Source organism: Erpetoichthys calabaricus, chromosome 9, assembly GCF_900747795.2.
Source record: "Erpetoichthys calabaricus chromosome 9, fErpCal1.3, whole genome shotgun sequence".
In the NCBI taxonomy this organism is placed as follows: Eukaryota; Metazoa; Chordata; class Cladistia; order Polypteriformes; family Polypteridae; genus Erpetoichthys; species Erpetoichthys calabaricus.
The window spans coordinates 158,886,115-158,903,674 of NC_041402.2; the positions used below are offsets into that span (position 1 = coordinate 158,886,115).

The 17,560-nt window shown below is 35.9% G+C and overlaps 1 protein-coding gene across 5 annotated transcripts; it reads right to left on the reverse strand.

The window, feature by feature from the left end:
* Positions 1–1,219: 1,219 nt before the first annotated feature.
* On the reverse strand, positions 1,220–16,229 carry sc5d (sterol-C5-desaturase). 5 transcript variants are annotated; one of them, XM_028810331.2, is made up of 5 exons: positions 16,096–16,229; positions 14,968–15,185; positions 13,926–14,058; positions 5,781–5,881; positions 1,220–5,126 (listed from the first exon to the last, which is right to left on the reverse strand). In XM_028810331.2, exons 2-5 carry the CDS (start codon positions 15,175–15,177, stop codon positions 4,683–4,685), a joined length of 888 nt encoding a protein of 295 aa, XP_028666164.1. In that variant the 5' UTR covers positions 15,178–15,185; positions 16,096–16,229; the 3' UTR covers positions 1,220–4,682. The 5 variants fall into 5 exon arrangements, with proteins under 5 accessions (XP_028666164.1, XP_028666166.1, XP_028666163.1 ...); XM_028810333.2 differs by having other exon boundaries at positions 14,968–15,177; positions 16,096–16,192; XM_028810330.2 differs by having other exon boundaries at positions 16,090–16,168.
* Between the last annotated feature and the right edge of the window lie 1,331 nt (positions 16,230–17,560).

Below are 17,560 nucleotides of genomic sequence, written 5' to 3' on the forward strand. Positions count from 1 at the left end.
CCCCTGGCGGTGCCTGTGGGACCCAACAGGGCTGCACCCAACTCCAATTCCAAGGGAGCCCTGTGGGAAACCGATGCACTGCTCCACCCCAGGGGGGCGGCCATCTAGCATCTGGGGGGGTGGGGGTATATTGCACTGTCCAGGGCTGCTCCCCCTGAATATAGTGTGCAAGGGCGTCTTGGCTGGGCATGGACACCAGCCGCCTGCCACACAAGTTTTATTATAATCCGCAGAAATCAAACTGGGAAGCAATGCTTAAAGGACAAGTACACTTACCATCACAATACCAGGGTGGACAAATTGAAACTGCATGTGGTGGTCTGCTTTGCAAACCCAATAGTCCAGGTAAGCTTGCTGGTTGCCCGTCTTTATACATGGGGTAGATAGTTACCTGCAACTTTACACAGCAATGTTTATTTGTAAAGTTTTATTGTACATGAATGTATAGCATTCCTCTACCACAGCATAAACACAATTAGCATCTCAGAAGGGAACATTTTTGTAAATAGGTCATTTTAAAAGGATTATGTCACATTGATGCATTTTACCATTGCATACAAAAAACTTTATCAAAAATGAACTAAAATATTGCATTGTGTATTCTCAAATTTTGTTTTCAGACCTAATTTAGACCCCAAAAATTAGTTTCTCAGTTTGAACGTCATGGATATTCTAAGGTGCAATATGTGCTTTACAGTGTCAGACATCTTTAGTTGAATACAGCCAGTGATATACACTGGGTATAGAAAAGAATCATCCCCTTCGAAATATTCCCATTTTTTTTGCTTTACAGCCTTAAATGAAAACACACACAAAAAAATATTTCTTCCCAGATTTACTTACTCAATGCACTCTACAACATCTAAGTGAAGGATATCACAGCTACAGTTCAGAAATGATTCTTTTCTATACCTACTGTATGTATATTGCTGCATTAAAATTTTTTATTGTCATGCTTGAACCATGAAGTATGGAAGATTATTTCTACCAAAATTAAATGCAATCCAATGCATAAATTAAGTTGAAATGCAATACATTCACAAGTGGGACATTTAACTTTGACACAGTTTCATTGTGACATAATTAAAAACATATCAAACAAACAATTGATTGCTTTTAACTATGGCATACAATTTACATGTCAGTTTAAAATGCAACACAAAAGCACATTGTAATTTAATTCACAGATTGAGTATCATAACTAAAAGCAAAGCAGATGTATTGGATTTCGCAAAGGAGCAGTTTTGTATTTATTGCATTTTGATTCAAACACACAAAAAAACACTATGGTACCCATCACCTACATGTTTACAACAATTTGTATGAACAAAATACAAAACAGTTTATTTAATTTAACTGATTTTATAGGCCAGACTTTCATGATATAATACTCTATTTTCTTATTTTTTAATTACTCCACTGTCCAAAGATCAAGAAAAGGAAAATAAAAGACAACAATGAATTTCTTAACTTTACATGTAGAAGTTAGTTTGCAAAGGATACAATTTTTGGTTAACATTGACCAACACCAATACATTTCTTGAACTGATTGGGTATTTTTAATAAATATGGTAACATACTATTTAAAACAGTATGGAATATCAGCATTGAACATAAGGATAGAAAAATGACCCATCTGCGTCACAATTATAAGTCAAGCTCATTACATAACAAGTTACTGAAGTAATGAACGAGTTTACACTGCTTCAGTTTAATATAGATAGATAGATAGATAGATAGATAGATAGATAGATAGATAGATAGATAGATAGATAGATACTTTATTAATCCCAATGGGAAATTCACAATATATAATAATATAATAATCTAATATAGCCATACATTAGAAATTAAAGCAATAGTAACTGGAATTTATACAAGAACTTCATAATGTAGGCCTAACCTAGACTGGCATTTATTATTTTAACCCAATTTTTCCATTATAAAGTCGTGGAGAGTTTTAGCATCTCCTGGCAGTGTCAGGTGCAAGGCAAAGAACAATGAATGGGACAACATTATGTATGTTGGGACAAAGCAACATCATCAACTAAACTCATATTAAAGTGTCATAATATGTGAGAAAACCAGGGAAAACTGTAGTGGAAGAACATGCAAGGAGAAAGACAGTAATTATACCCAGATGACTGAAGCTATGAGGAAGTCGCACAACACCACCCAGCAACATAAAATAGCTAATCCAGGACCTCAAAGTGGAATAAGAAAATATGGAGAGACAAACAAAATCGGCATACTCATTATGCTACCAAACCACTGCATATGATTCAAAATGCAGCAGTACATCTTTTCATGTCACTACACTGGCCCCCTGTTGCAGAATGCATTAAATTCAATTTCTTGATGCTTGCCTACAGCGCAGCCATTGGTTTAGCACCTTTATGTACATGGAGGCACCTATGCTCCTTCTTGCCCACTCACATCTGCCAATAAACACCTCTATGTGCCATCAAATCCTAGCCTGTGTAGCTTTGAGTCAGTGGAATGAGCTGCCCACCTCCATTACTCTGTTTAGGAAGTGTTTGAAGACTCTCTTGTTACATGAATATGTCTATAATTGATAATGGTTTGAGGGTAGTTTTTTAGTAGGTAAGAAAAGAGTACTAGTCTAGTTTTTTTTTCTCTGTGGTTTGGAGCTCTTGTGATAGTCAATTCTGCAAGCTTGTTTTCAACCACTTGCTGCAAAACAGTCCCCAGACTAACGTTTACTCAGTTATACTGACTTCTTTTGTAAGCCACTTTGAATAAAATTATCTTCCAAGTAAATAAATGTAAATGTCAATATAGTAGTCTTTGTGATATAATACAAAGCAACACTGACAACTACTTTTACATCTGACTTTTTAAAATGTAAATCACATTCTCTGAAAAAGTAAATATTGTAAAAATACAAAAATTAGGTTAAGGACCATGTGTTTTCCATCACATTATACTTGCAGAACAGAAAAAGTACAACTTGGCTAGAAATTAAGTATACTTGTGACTCAAGAGCAGAAATTAAAAGGCAGAGAATTTCAAAAGTTTACTACACCATTCAAAGTTTGTGAAGGTACATTGTTCTGCTTGCTCTCTTTTTGAAATTACAGCAAACCATTCAAGAAGTGGTGTTCCACACTACTGCATCATAAAAAGTTCTCTACAAATTCAAACAACCATTATGAAAATATACTCTCTTTTTTACATTAATTATAGTATTATTAATTTAACATTACAACCAAAAATCATAATTACTATATAAAACCTTGAACTTGAACCCTTGGTGTATTTTGTATGCCTTCTTTTCACTGAACTTTACCTTTATTTATTTACAAATCTTGAATTTATAATGTGTGTACAAAACACAGAAAACATGATATTCTTTCTTGGCACAAACTAATGCATTTTTAAAAAGGCAACACTTTTGCTACACAAAGCATATTCCAGGCACCAATTCAAGCAGAATCAAAATACAAATAAGTAAAACATCTGCTCAAATTTGAACTCAGTTTTCAGTAAATCAAGTATTACTTATTGAGGATAATTTTAAAACAGTCCAATATACACTTGAACTGAGCTATTCACATCCTACAAGTGTTTCTATAATAAAACTGGCCAACAAAAATTATGTCACATAACTTAGGGGTTTCAAAAGTACTTTTTCATGCTGATTTCTAAAATGTACACAGAATGTTTCTATCATCAACACTGTTAAGTTCTTTATGGGCAGTTTACTTTATATATAAGCTCTTAATAAGGTGCACAGGTTTTTAAAGCTAAATTCAAAATTAGCATGTTTTTATTACCATTTCTGTACATGTTTCCAGAAGGACAGAAAAGAAGTCTTTTCTGCTAGAGTTTGCAGCCTGTAACACATTTGGACATGTGGTGAGAGTTCCATGACAATAGATAATCTGTTGATGTAAATTATAATCATATGTCACTTAAATTCCTTCTGATAAAGAAAGTCTAATTAGATACTTGGATTCAGCATGAAAAATACCATGAGATCCATATTTATTGATTCATGTAACAAAAAATTCAATTTTGTTACCTAGTGTAGAAGTAGTAGTAATAACAATAACAGTTTGAACCTGGATTCCTATTATTTATAAAGTGTGAATTATGTCACACTGAATCACTTTTTCTCTGACTTTAAACGAACAATTTGAGAAATTTATAAATTACAAGGAAACTTTAAATTAACTGCTTTTTATCATTGACTGAAATATTTACCAATATAACCTATTTTTTGTATAAAACAGACTGGTTAAGAATGAATGTTCAGTCGGCTATATAAATATACTGCCTGTTACCGATATGAATACAGGTTTATGATGTGAACAAATATTATGAGCACATAACTGAAAATTATATTTACTTAACATTTAATTGACATTTAAACTTAATTGTAGACATATACATTCCTTCAAGATATGCTTAAGTTTTTCAATCATCATTTTCATTTTGGTAATTTCCTAACAGTCACAAAGATGCTTTATGCTCCTTGACATTGTCATTGTTAATGCATACCACATAGCACATCTTATACACATTTTCTTTTCAATCATGAGGTTTTAAATTATTGTACTTGTGTTAAACAAAACTCCATAAGTCAGTTATTTACAACCAGTTACTTGCAAATCCAAAATGGTTTTCTTCATCCCGTTATTCAAGAATAGTATTAATATTTATTTATTTTTATGCGCTTTGGAATTTTCAGATTTATGGTCCCAATTTGTATTGAGTTCATCTATCTGTTTACTCTGTCTAACAGAGAGATGAGGACCCTTTCCTTGGAAAGCTGAGGGGAATCTATAAGAGCCCCCAATGTGGTCCCACAGTGTGAAATATTGGCCATAATTATAGTCAAAGAAGAGGTGGTGGTCAGTGTGGTGTGCTGAACCATTTATAATGGACTGGAGAAATTTAGGAACCCGATAATCTCCATCATGGATAGACACTGTCCATACATTGACAAATACGTACAAACCAAGGTAAACCACTTTGTGCAAGGGAAACAAGAAGGGATAGATGTGATATGGCAAGCCCTGCAGGAAGCCATCCACTGGATGAAAAGCATGGCTGGCAAAAGGTGTAGGAATCTTCCAGACATGGTGTGGTTTGTGGAAATACTGAAAATACAGAAAAGAAATGAGGAAAATTGGGTAGAAGATTCTGGAATACTTCAAACTGTTTATGTTAAATAAATTAATTAATTAAATAATTTCTGGAAACTACTTTCAAGTTTACCTGAAAATGACTGCAAATATTAACCAAATAAAAACAATGATTCAATCATTTTAATACTTATGTGTGAAAATAAATGGGAAAAAAAAATCTACAAACATTTAAGATGCAATTTAATTGAAAATGTCAGAAAGGAAAAAACACAACATTAGCATAGGAAGCAACTTAATATTTTAATTTACTTTTTGCTACTTTTTTCCCCATAGCATTTTTGATTTGTTGACATTTTTATTTTGAAACACTTATTAAATCAGATTCTCACATCAGAATACTTTCCCGCTAAAAATAAACAAACATGTCATCTATTATTTATAGCAGAAGAGTGAATGAATGGTTGATTCTTAAAACCATGCTTATTTTAAATTTTTTTTCTTAGATCTTATCAGTGACACCAACACTAAATCCACAACATAGTAAAAGGTCTATAAATACCTCCTGGTTATCTTATTGCCCTTTTAAAGTAATAATTCTGGCTATAGACCGTTTCACCAAAGGTTTGGTATTCTGAAACATTCACAAGAGATCGTTGTGAAAGTTACCTTGTAGATGAGCTTATGATGAAGAAAGCGGTGAATCCAGTAGATACACATGTCAGTAAAGAGCAGGAAAGAGAACATACTTAGAAAAACACCAAACCAGCCTGACAATAAAAAAGAAAATGAAAGAGATTACTCCATCTGGCAAACTTCTGGTAAGTTAAAAAAGCCAGTATATTAAAAATAAAGAATATGAACATAACAGTAATATACAGTATCATGTAATATACATCCATCCATTGTCCACTGCTTATCCGATGTCGGGTCGCGGGGGCAGCAGCCTAAGCAGGGAAGCCCAGACCTCCCTCTCCCCGGCCACCTCCTCCAGCTCCTTCCGGGGGGACCATGAGGCGTTCCCAGGCGAGCCGGGAGATATAATCCCTCCAGCGTGTCCTGGGTCTGCTCCGTGGCCTTCTCCCATTGGGACATGCCTGGAACACCCCCCTAGGGAGATGTCCAGGGGGCATCCTGACCAGATGCCCTAGCCACCTCAACTGGCTCCTCTCAATGCGGAGAAGCAGCAACTCTACTCCGAGTCTCTCCCGGATAACTGAACTCCTCACCCTATCTCTAAGGGAAAGTTCAGCCACCCTGCGGAGAAAACTCATTTTGGCCGTTTGTATCCGCGATCTTGCTCTTTCAGTCACTACCCAAAGCTCGTGGCCATAGGCGAGGGTAGGAACGTAGATCAACTGGTAAACAGACAGCCTCACCTTTTGGCTCAGCTCTCTCTTCACCACGACGGACCGTTGCAGAGCCCGCATCCATCTGTCAACCTCCAGCTCCATTCTTCCCTCACTCGTGAACAAGACCCTGAGATACTTGAACTCCTCCACTTGAGGCAGTAATGTGTTCCCAACCTGGAGAGAGCATTCCACCCTTTTCTGGCAGAGAAACATGGCCTCGGATTTAGAGGTGCTGACTCTCATCCCTGCCGCTTCACACTCGGCTGTGAACCGCTCCGCTGGAGGTCATTGTCTGATGAAGCCAACAGAACCATGTCATCCGCAAATAGCAGAGATGAGATTCTGAGGTCACCGAACCAGACCCCCTCCGCTCCTTGCCTGTGCCTAGAAATTCTGTCCATAAAACTTATGAACAGAATTGGTGACAAAGGGCAGCCCTGGCGGAGTCCAAACTCAATAGGAAACAAGTTTGACTTATTACCGGCAATGTGGACCAAGCTCCTGATCCTCCTGTACAGGGACTGAATGGCTCGTAACAAAGAGCCTTGTACCCCGTACTCTTGGAGCACACCTCACAGGATGCTTCGAGGGACACGGTCGAATGCCTTCTCCAAATTATGTAATATACATTACATTGTAAATTGGTTCATGAAATACATATGGTACAATATAAGGTTTGACAACTGATTGGCCATTTCCAGTCTCCAGAAATAACTGAAGTACTGCATGATATATTTTTAAAAGAATAAGCCATCCTGGGACCTTTGCCTTTCTGTTAAAACAAGAAAAGCTAAAAACAATTACTGTTTTCACCCAACACAAAGCAAAAGAGTATGTATTATTTTCAAAGGCAGAAAATGTGAAACCTGTGACAAATTGCTCTTATAAAGATCACATGTTACAATATCTAAAATTAACTACAGTCATGTAACATAAAAAACATATTTTCAAGTAAAAGTACAACACATTCTTAGCATTTGTGGAGAATCAGAAGGCAAAAAAAAAACTGGATGTCAGAATTGGAAAATAATTTATCAGACGATAAACCTGAATCAAAAATGTTTAATGGAGCATACAATAAGACTGCTGGTTAATGATTATAGCTTTTATTCATTATCATAATATTCCCTGTGATATAGTAAGATCTCAATTTGCTCCAATTGCTGCAATCATTTCTGTTGACACTTTTGTGAGCACAGCACTAAAATATTGGTATAAGAAATCACTGATGGATGACAGGATTGAAATTTATGTTTAAAAAGGAAAAAAAGCATCTTTATTAAACAGGTAGATACATTAAGTCATTAAGATGAATGCACAGTTAGATAAGCATAGTTTTATGTACCTAACCTGTTGATTTGGAAGAAAGGAAACAATGTTAAACAAGGAAAATAACTGTCCATTTTTTAAATGCTTACGGTGCTTCTATTATAAAGGCTCCCAAGTTGCCAGCATTGCAACAAAACTGTTAGTGCCTATTGCTTTTGTGGCATTTTCTTAGTTTTAACTTTTCTTCCACTGACTATAAACCATAAAATGGAAATAAAGTTGTCTGCAATTTGTCAAAAAATAAAACAGGATTAGGCTACCAACTGCAATAGCTTTAGCCTTCCTGAATGCTTTATGCACTCCAGTACTAAGCAATCTTTACTCCACCGCTTCCTAACTCTTTTTCTAATGAAACTAGGGGGCTCAGCCCCCTCCTTGCTTCACTCACCAACCCCCGGGTTTGGTTAACCGAATATACAATTTAAAGAGATTGTTATTTTCATGGGAATTGTTACAAATTCATTATTTTCACTTTTACATTAAAACAATAAAAACAATATTTGGATTGAATTTTGATTCTGTGTTTGCACTTACAGTACATCATAACTGCCCGTGAGTGATTATCGTTTCTTTCTCTCTAATAAATAAACCGACTTTTTCAAATGTTTGTCCCTGAGATTTGTTAATTGTCATAGCCAAAGCTATTCACATGGGAAACTGTAAACGTTTTAATACGAATAGCATATCAAGATCTCCTTTTGCGTCTAATGTTATTCGTGGAATACAGTATGTACTACATGACCTTTCTTGTCACCTGTTAAAATGAAGTTCTACTTTGTCTTTTATTTCTGACCCTGATTGGACCTGTGAGGTTTTTAATTCCATTTGGTCCGAGCCGATTATTACTTTGCTATTTGCACATAGATTATTATTGTTCTTTTTTACATTCTTTTCTCTCCAATGCTTTTGGGTCTCTTTTCGACATGCTGCTCTTTCTTCTTCGCTTAGTTGTTGATGTGTGATCCAGAATGTATAAAATTATTGTCTTGATAAAATTTATAAGAGCTGAGAGTGCAGGAAGTGTGTCTGCCAAAAGCATTCACACTACTAAGAGCTAAAAACACAGGAAGTGTGTCTGACAAAAGCATTCAGACGACTGAGAGGTTAGACGAGCGTGGTCTTGTTTGAAAATGGTTGTAAGTAGGGCATGACTTGAAAGAATTTAATGGCAAAAGTCACCGTCTCGCAGGACTTGCTTCCAATGGTCGTAAGTATGATGTGACATCAAAGAATCTCATGTTAAAAGTCTCCATCTAGCGGAACTTCATTCCAAAAAGTCCCTTCAAAAAGTCACGTTTCGTCCCAAGATTTTTTTATTATAATAGAGAGATACTAACCAGTTCTATTTCTTTGTTTCTATGCTGGATTACTGTTAACTATTCTCTCAAGATTTGTAGCTCTTATGCGTGTAAACTGCAAACCCATTTGTGAATTCATATGCCACCTCTATTCTTATTGATCACAATTAGTTTTTTCTTCTTTCAACTCATTCTGCAGTGCAGTGCCAAACAGCACAATAAACAAAAAGAGCCGTGAACTAAGAGTGCCTGAAACTTGTGTTATGAAGACTATAATACACCTAATTTAATATTACTATTTTTTCTAAACAGATAACCATTGATGGTACATCTACCTAGGATGTAATACTTTGCAAGTCAATTAGAATTGTGTACATTGTTCACTCTGCAACAGTAGAAAGTCAAATTACTCAAAAATTAAAAGGTATGAATATTCATATTAAAAATAATATATTCAAACACATTCAAACATAAATTTTGGTGCTATATGTACTTTGTATTTCATGTGCTTTTTTTAATATTTATAGTGCTACTAATATTTTAGTTTCCTTTTTGTGGTTTATTTCTATAGTATGAAGTGTTGATGACTTGTGAAATGTTGCTTAAAATATTCACATGAAAAGTCAAATGAATGTGCCACGTGAAAATACTGTATATCTTTTCACAAACACAGGACACCCCCAAATGGGAAAGAACAACCAATGCAAATTTCACATTGCTTATACTGTATACAAGATACTCAGAGAAAAACACTCATGATTGCTTAAATGTGTTCAGCTATGCATCTTTTAGCCCCTAAAAGAAGCATTCATCTCCTATCTAAATTGAGGCACAGTAAATCTGTACATGTTTCTCAAATGAAATGGCTAAATGTACTGAATGTTGCATTATAATGGCCTTTAAGCGTCTCCTCCACAAATATAACTGTTTATGTAGGAAAACTGTATTCATAGTTTTTAATCAGTTTGAGTGTTTACCATAAAATAATTATGTTATCAATAAAGAGCAAAATTTTAAAGTGAAGTGCAATAAAGCAGTGGTTAGGGTGTGCAATATCCATCTTTATTCATTGCAGCGTAGCACACCAATTGAGTGTTATAGCAGGAGAAGGCATTTAAGGAATTACATATGGGATTAAACTAAACTAAGTGTGTTAACAGCTGCAGGAAAAATGTGACACAGGCTATCTAATTTTTTTAATTAGGTCTCATTGTTTTAGCTGTGTCAATTCAATAAAGAACTAATATGCAGACAATGTGCTAGATAAGTTAGGTAGAAGGCATTGTTGACACTGAAAAGGTTTTTTTTTTAAATAATGATTTTAAAGGCACCGTTATGACAGTCAGACAGATAAATAGATAGATTGTGTCTCAAAGGGAAATTTACCTTATAGAGGAGCTCAAGAAATATAGAAATATTATGGCAAACAACAACCCCTCTCAACCACATACACAATCATTATTAAAAAAAAAAAACAATAGAAAAAAAATCCAACAACTTCTGATTTGGCTAATCATAAGAGAGCAGTCACAGTGAAACATTCTAATGCCATACTGCTCTAGACAAGAAGGAATCCAGTAGTGTTTCTTGGCACACTTCTGTGTTCCTGCAGCACTGAATAAGCTCACCCGCTCTAACATCACCCACCCTACCCCCCAACCCCAAAATCTGGATCTCTAAGTAACAGCACAAGTACAGACACAAACCAAGTGTAATCAAGAGTCCCGGTTCGATTCCCACTCACTCCTATATTTGCCGTTTTCAGTAGTAAGCTGCTCTTTTTGTTAATATTATACAGTACACACATGCACTTGGTTTGTGTCTGTACTTGTGCTGTTACTTAGAGAGTCAGATTGGGGGAGGGGTGATGTTAGAGCGCGTGAGCTTATTCAGTGCTGCAGGAACAACGCACATGTTGATTTTTTTTTTCTTTCAGTACATGTGCCTTCCCTGTTTATTTGTATATCTCTGCCTGTCTGTCTCTGTATTATGCAGTGCTCTGTCTGTCTGTGTGTGTGTTATGGATCTTGAAAAAATAAGTTATAAGGACAGTTGTTCATGTTAATTGCAGTCTCAATTGTTAAAAAAATATTTTAAAAGGAGCATCCCACAAGAAAATATAACGATCTCATTAACTGACAGTGCATACCAATTTACAAATTTTATGTCCATTTGAGGTTAAAAAGAAAAAAAAGAAGTAACACTTTATCCCCAGCGGGGAATTGAACTCATGTTTGTGAGGCAGAGAAAAGCTACTCGCTTTGAGAGGCAAATCTTAGCACGCTATGCCACGGAAGCTGTTGCATAGCGTGTGAAGCTTTTGTGGAAGTGTTTATTTGATCTTAGGAACTCGGGCTTTATACATTCTATAGTTTATGCCTACATTTTGTAACATTTATTACTAAAATATGAAAAAGTTTCTGTTTTAACAATGTGTTTACACAGATTACTGTAGAAACGGTACACACATGGAATGCGTGTGTTCCAAATAACGATGTATTATTTCAAGTCTAAAACTCCAGTTCACTCCCAGACAATCAATCAAGGCATGAGCTGGGAAAAGTGCGTTCACGTTCTAAGTCGGAGGGGGGATGGAATAGCCGGCTGCTGGCAGCTTGTCTTTTATCAGCACATTTAGAGGACAAAAGACGCTGGCGGAGACGTGTGAACGGATTTAAGAAGCGATTTAAGGTGGGCCAGATCTACGAGTTTTTTCGTAGACTCTGGTAATTCTAGTGTTAAAAGAACATAATGACAATATATCAGAAAGAGGATGTGCAGTATTATTTATGATGGCTCCAGTTTTGTCCTTATTTTCTCCTCTGCTGCTACTTCCAGCAGGTCAAGTGTCTTTCCCATAACTGAATCAGAAACATGACAATTATTTTTCCATTGTCAGAAATGAGAAAATAAGCCAACTTTTGCTTGCTGCGATGGATGCATAACAGGTGTAGCATAAAACAACATTGACATTGACAACACTAAGTCAGGAATCTCGGACTTAAGCATAGCATGCTACAGAAAAATTAAGGGGAAAAAAATTGTTAAAAAATGCATTATGATATGACCTTCTATAACCATATTTGGATTATACTAGGACAGTTACATTTAATCCAACATCCCTAATAAAGATATATAGGTTTAAAAAGCATTGAATATTTACCTTGGTACAAAGACCTGGCCATTCAAGTTTCTTCTACATGGTACAGATAATACTTGTATAACAGCTGTTTTAAGAGCATTAATTCCACAGACAGTGGGCAAGAGGAATATGCTTTTGGATGCCATGTGTCATGGGGAAAAGGAATCATTTAATCTGCATTGTCTGAAAATCATACTGCCACGAAAGTAAAAGGCATTTTTTTATAATTAATCGAAGTTTCTTATTAGCACAACATGTCACTGTCAACAGCACTTATTAGTACCTCAGTATTTATGCAAATGTATTATTGTGGAAATATAAAGTATGTATACAATTTTAATTACGAGGGGGAGTCAAGCTAAAGTTAGAAAATGGGATTTATTAGAATATGGAACTAACCTTAACAGAAGTTTTAATGTCATTTCTCAATGTAGTCTCCACCCTTCTCAATGCACTTGTGCCACTTGCCCCGAAGTGCCTGGATTCCAGCAGAATAAAAGGTTTTGTCTTGTCCTCACAACGACTTGTGCACCCGAGTTATTGTCAAACACTACATGACGAGGGGTACTACAGTCAGTACTGCAAGTTACTGCGACTTGCTGGAGACCAGTGTGAAGACTACTATTTGATCCAAGCGGTAGGGACTGCTGTCTCAAGGAGTCCTTTTGCTGCAAGTCAATGCCTGCCCACCCACATACTGCTAAGAACACCAAGGCTTGTCTGTAGAAGTTTGAGGTATTGCCACACCCTCCTTATTCGCCAGATTTGGCACTGTGTGATTTTCACCATTTTGGACCACTAAAACAACATCTCGTTGATTAAAGACAGATGACAACATGAAGAAAAAGGTGCACGGGTTGTTGTGAAGACAAGACCAAACCTTTTATTCTGCTGGAATCCAGGCACTTCTGGGCAATTGGTGCAAGCTCATTGAGAAGCGTAGAGACTACATTGAGAAATGACATTATCAGTTTTGTTAAGATTCGTTCCATCTTCTGGTAAATCCCATTTTATAACTTTAGCTTGACTCCCCCTCATATTTTATATATCACTTTAACTTATTATAGTTGGTTCCTCATGTGAGCTTAATTTGTATAAATTCACTTGCATGATGCTTGCATTTGTTGTTTCCCTGACGCATGTAAAGAAAGATGTAGCAGAAACTCAATTTGAAAACCAGCCATTGCCAAAGGTAGTCTAAGACAGGCAAAAACACATATTTGACAGATAAAAATGCTTTACATTGGTTTTGCAATAATGAGTATAAACTTGGTTTACAAAATGTCCACACTTGCCCCATAAGTAATAATTTCAGGTAAATGAATGGGCTAAATATATCATCTAACCTACTTGGCATAAATCATGCATACTAAGACAGAATTTTCTTTACTTCATACAAGTTATAACTGTGATCATACACTAACAATGAAGATTAAACCCGTTGAACAACTTTGACAAAAAATGATAGCCGCACCACCAACACTTTGGGTCTGCATCAAACTCTACTGGTAGCATTTGAATTTAACAGGCAAAGAGATATATAGGCTAGTTGTGTTCACTTATTTATTTATTTGTTTTTGTCAAAACAGAACATCACATACATCCTTAACTTAACCTACTAAATAATAATGCATAATTGTATCTCTGAATCGAATGATAAAAACTTTCCAAGACTATGGTCAAAATCCCTTACCATAAGGTGAGTCTTCAATATTGTCATACAGCTTGCTATACCCTCTGACCTCTGCAAAAAACAAGGCTACTGTGGGAAGGCTAATCCACGGCACTGACCACAAGGCATACTTTATTTCCCGTTTGACTTGACTCTAAAGAAAAGACATGAAGTTAAAAATTATTTTAATTTTGTGCTTAGGCATTTTTCCAACCTAAGTAGGTTCTATATATACATAAAGGGCATATCATTTGACTTTCCTGGATTTTGAACTTTACAAAAAAAGGAATAGGATGCATTTTATGTAACAAAACAATCAAAATCTATAGTCAAGGACTGTGTTTTTTATAGATATACAGTTGTAGCCCTAATGGCAAGTGTTTAGCTCTTAGTCACCCAGTGGTGGAATTCAAGTCTGATTTAGCAATGGTCATTAGGTTACATCTCACTGCATTACAATATGCTTCTCCATAGTAACCTTTAAAGAGAATATTCTGTACAGAAAATACAGAGGCAAGCAAGTCACCGTTTTTTGACTAATAAAGACAATTTTCTATCAATCTGAAATGTTGCATAAAATTTATTCTACATCAAAATCACATACTCAAAAAAGTGCAGAACACCTACCCTATATTCAAAGCATATCATTAAAAATTTTGGAAAACTTAAAATTGATCAAATGCATAACTAATGCTGGCATCGTAAAGTGCTTAAAATATAAATTCAAATACAGTATGTACCAAAATTGGAAAAAAGTTATGTCACAGAATTTTTTCATAAATGAAAAACTCCACACAATAGATTGTTTAATTGATTAGAACTAAAAATAACTTTCTGAATACTAGCATTAAAAAAATATTATCAAAATTTCAGATAGACTAAACAGTTGAAAACATAAAATCATAGTTTAAAAAATGCATTATTTGACAATGACCAGTGCAACTTCTTTCACAAGACCTAGCACTGATCAGGGTTAAAAAGAAATCTGTTTTGCAGCCTTTAAGTTTTGTGTGGCATAGGAAATAAAACTTAATTAAATATAAATTCAGCACTTTAAACTAACCTCCAGAAACTGAGGGTGCTTCATAAGAGAGTGATCAAAAATGAAATAGTAACTAAAAGATCCAAGCATAAGATAGAGCATCACAGCTGCTAAATTGGTAATAAACAGCAGGCTGATGATCTGACGAAAGGCATCATTCTCTGGCCAGGTAGATGGATAGACATATGGTGTGAGAATATAATAGTCAGCGATATTCAGTATGAGATCCATCTCCTTAGCTACACAAAGAAAAAATAAAAAGGTAATTTTTTTTTGTGATCACATTTTTATTCAAAAATGAACACAGTAAAAGACACATTTCCCAATATGCAGAACCCCACAAGTCCAATTTAAAGTCACCACATGTAAGGGGTAGGAAGCAACTGCTTTAACTGCTGCACCTCATGCCACCCAAACATGTGAACAGCCATATGTACATTACATTGTCAGACGGAGTGTTATTCATAGAAGGTCAATACATCTATTTATTTTCCCTAAAGTATTACCTTTTTTAAAAAAAAAAACACGAATGTCTTGGTAAGCCACACGTTCTGCTAACAATGGATCTTGCCAAGCTTGTAACAGTAATATAATATCAGTAACATACTTAACTTTTTAATATTTATTTTTTTTCTGAATTTTGGCTTGAACTTTGACCTCTTAAGCTTAGTTTATGATAGCGAAAATTTCACCTATCATGATTTATAATGAATTTTGTGCTAATATCGTTCCAAAGACGACGTGATATGCAAGATAATTTCTCGAATTCGTTTATTTCAGGAAGACGAGCTTCTTCAAGCAGCAATCAAGTCGCTACTCTATCTAAAACACTGCTGCATCAAAACAAATGTAATCAATTTCGAGAGGAAGCGTCTGCAGTCCAAAATCAGATTCATTGCATTTTACAGTGTAAATACTCAGGTCAGTAGTATTTTTTCGTCAAACGTAACATTGATCTCTATTATCACTACGTTTCACATTTTCTGCTTTTAAACATTATACTTACGCGTTTTACCACCTCACCCCCTTTTACTGAAGCATTAAAGACAGTTGTTAAATCTGCATGTTTCCCTTCGACGACCGACAGGAAACGTCAAAGTGCCCGAAACCTTTCACGCACTGAATACATGCGGGTTACTATACCTGTACCTGCAGAACGTCTGTTCAACACTGTCAAAACATGATCGGGAAATACTAACCAATCGGCACTTTGGGCCAGATCGCAATGTTCAGGAAACCAGGTATTTCACATCCAATTAAAACGCAGTTCACAATCAGCGATATATACGAGCCAATAAGAAACAAAATAGTGATCTATTGAAGTTTAACTCTCCCGCCCACAAGCGTATACGTCAAGTCAGCCGCTCACACCTGATTGGCCCCATCTCTGGTCTGACTGCTGATGTAAAGTAGTTTGAGTACGGACCGAAAGGGCTGTCATTTAAAGACGTAGCTCATTTGTGTTTGAGTATTTAAGAAAGAACTTATATATATTTACATTTTATAACGCGATTCTTTCCATTTTAATGTGGCATTAAAAAAATCGGACGCCACTTGTTTTTAAGATTAGGCACCCTTACACTATTTTAAGATTAGGCACCTACTCTACATTTTTAGGATTAGGGACCCTGGCGTACCTAGCCTTACCCCCACGGACCTTAAATTCAGGGTTTGTAGCAGGGGTAGGCTAGTCTAAAACAAACAACAAGAAGGAAATGGCGTCCGCTTTTTGAACAAGACCCAAAAAACAAATAAATAATAGATTGACGTTGTTATCACTAAAGAATCGTGGGCATAAACCCAAATGGCGAGACAGCAGCACAACAATAAACAAATAAATAAAAAAGGATGATGTTCATGCATGTGCAATTTTCCAGTGCAATAAAGTGATTGTCGATCTAGATAGATAGATAGATAGATAGATAGATAGATAGATAGATAGATAGATAGATAGATAGATAGATAGATAGATAGATACTTTATTAATCGCAAGGGGAAATTCACATACTCCAGCAGCACCTTACTGATACAAAAAACAATATTAAATTAAAGATTGATAATAATGCAGGTAAAAACAGACAATAAATTTATATAATGTTAACGTTTACCCCCCCGGGTGGAATTGAAAAGTCGCATAGTTTGGGGGAGGAACGATCTCCTCAGTCTGTCAGTGGAGCAGGACAGTGACAGCAGTCTGTCGCTGAAGCTGCTCTTCTGTCTAGAGATGACACTGTTTAGTGGATGCAGTGGATTTTCCATAATTGATAGGAGCCTGCTGAGCGCCCATCTCTCTTCTCTTCTGTTTCCTTTTCCGGTGTCCTATTGGTGGTGGCTTGTGCCACCACCATCTACCCAAAGCACCATGATGTTCCAACAATGATGGATGGATTAAAAGCCAGAAGTCTGTATAACCATCAGCATCAAGTGACTCCGTGAGAACCCTAACTACAAAGAGGACTATTTCATTTATGTTAGGTAGAATGCCCAAAGGGGACTGGGCGGTCTCGTGGCCTGGAACCCCTACAGATTTTATTTTTTTCTCCAGCCTTCTGGAGTTTTTTTTTGTTTTTTCTGTCCACCCTGGCCATCGGACCTTACTCCTTTTTATGTTAAC

Coding starts and splice junctions, on each gene's coding strand:
- sc5d (XM_028810331.2), bottom strand. CDS start 15,177: ATGGATCTCATACTGAATATCGCTGACTATTATATTCTCACACCATAT. Junction 5,882..13,925: donor TATTGAAGACTCACCTTATG/GTAAGGGATTTT, acceptor TTTTATTGTCAG/GCTGGTTTGGTGTTTTTCTA. Junction 5,127..5,780: donor ATCATAAGCTCATCTACAAG/GTAACTTTCACA, acceptor CTGTATTTTCAG/TATTTCCACAAACCACACCA.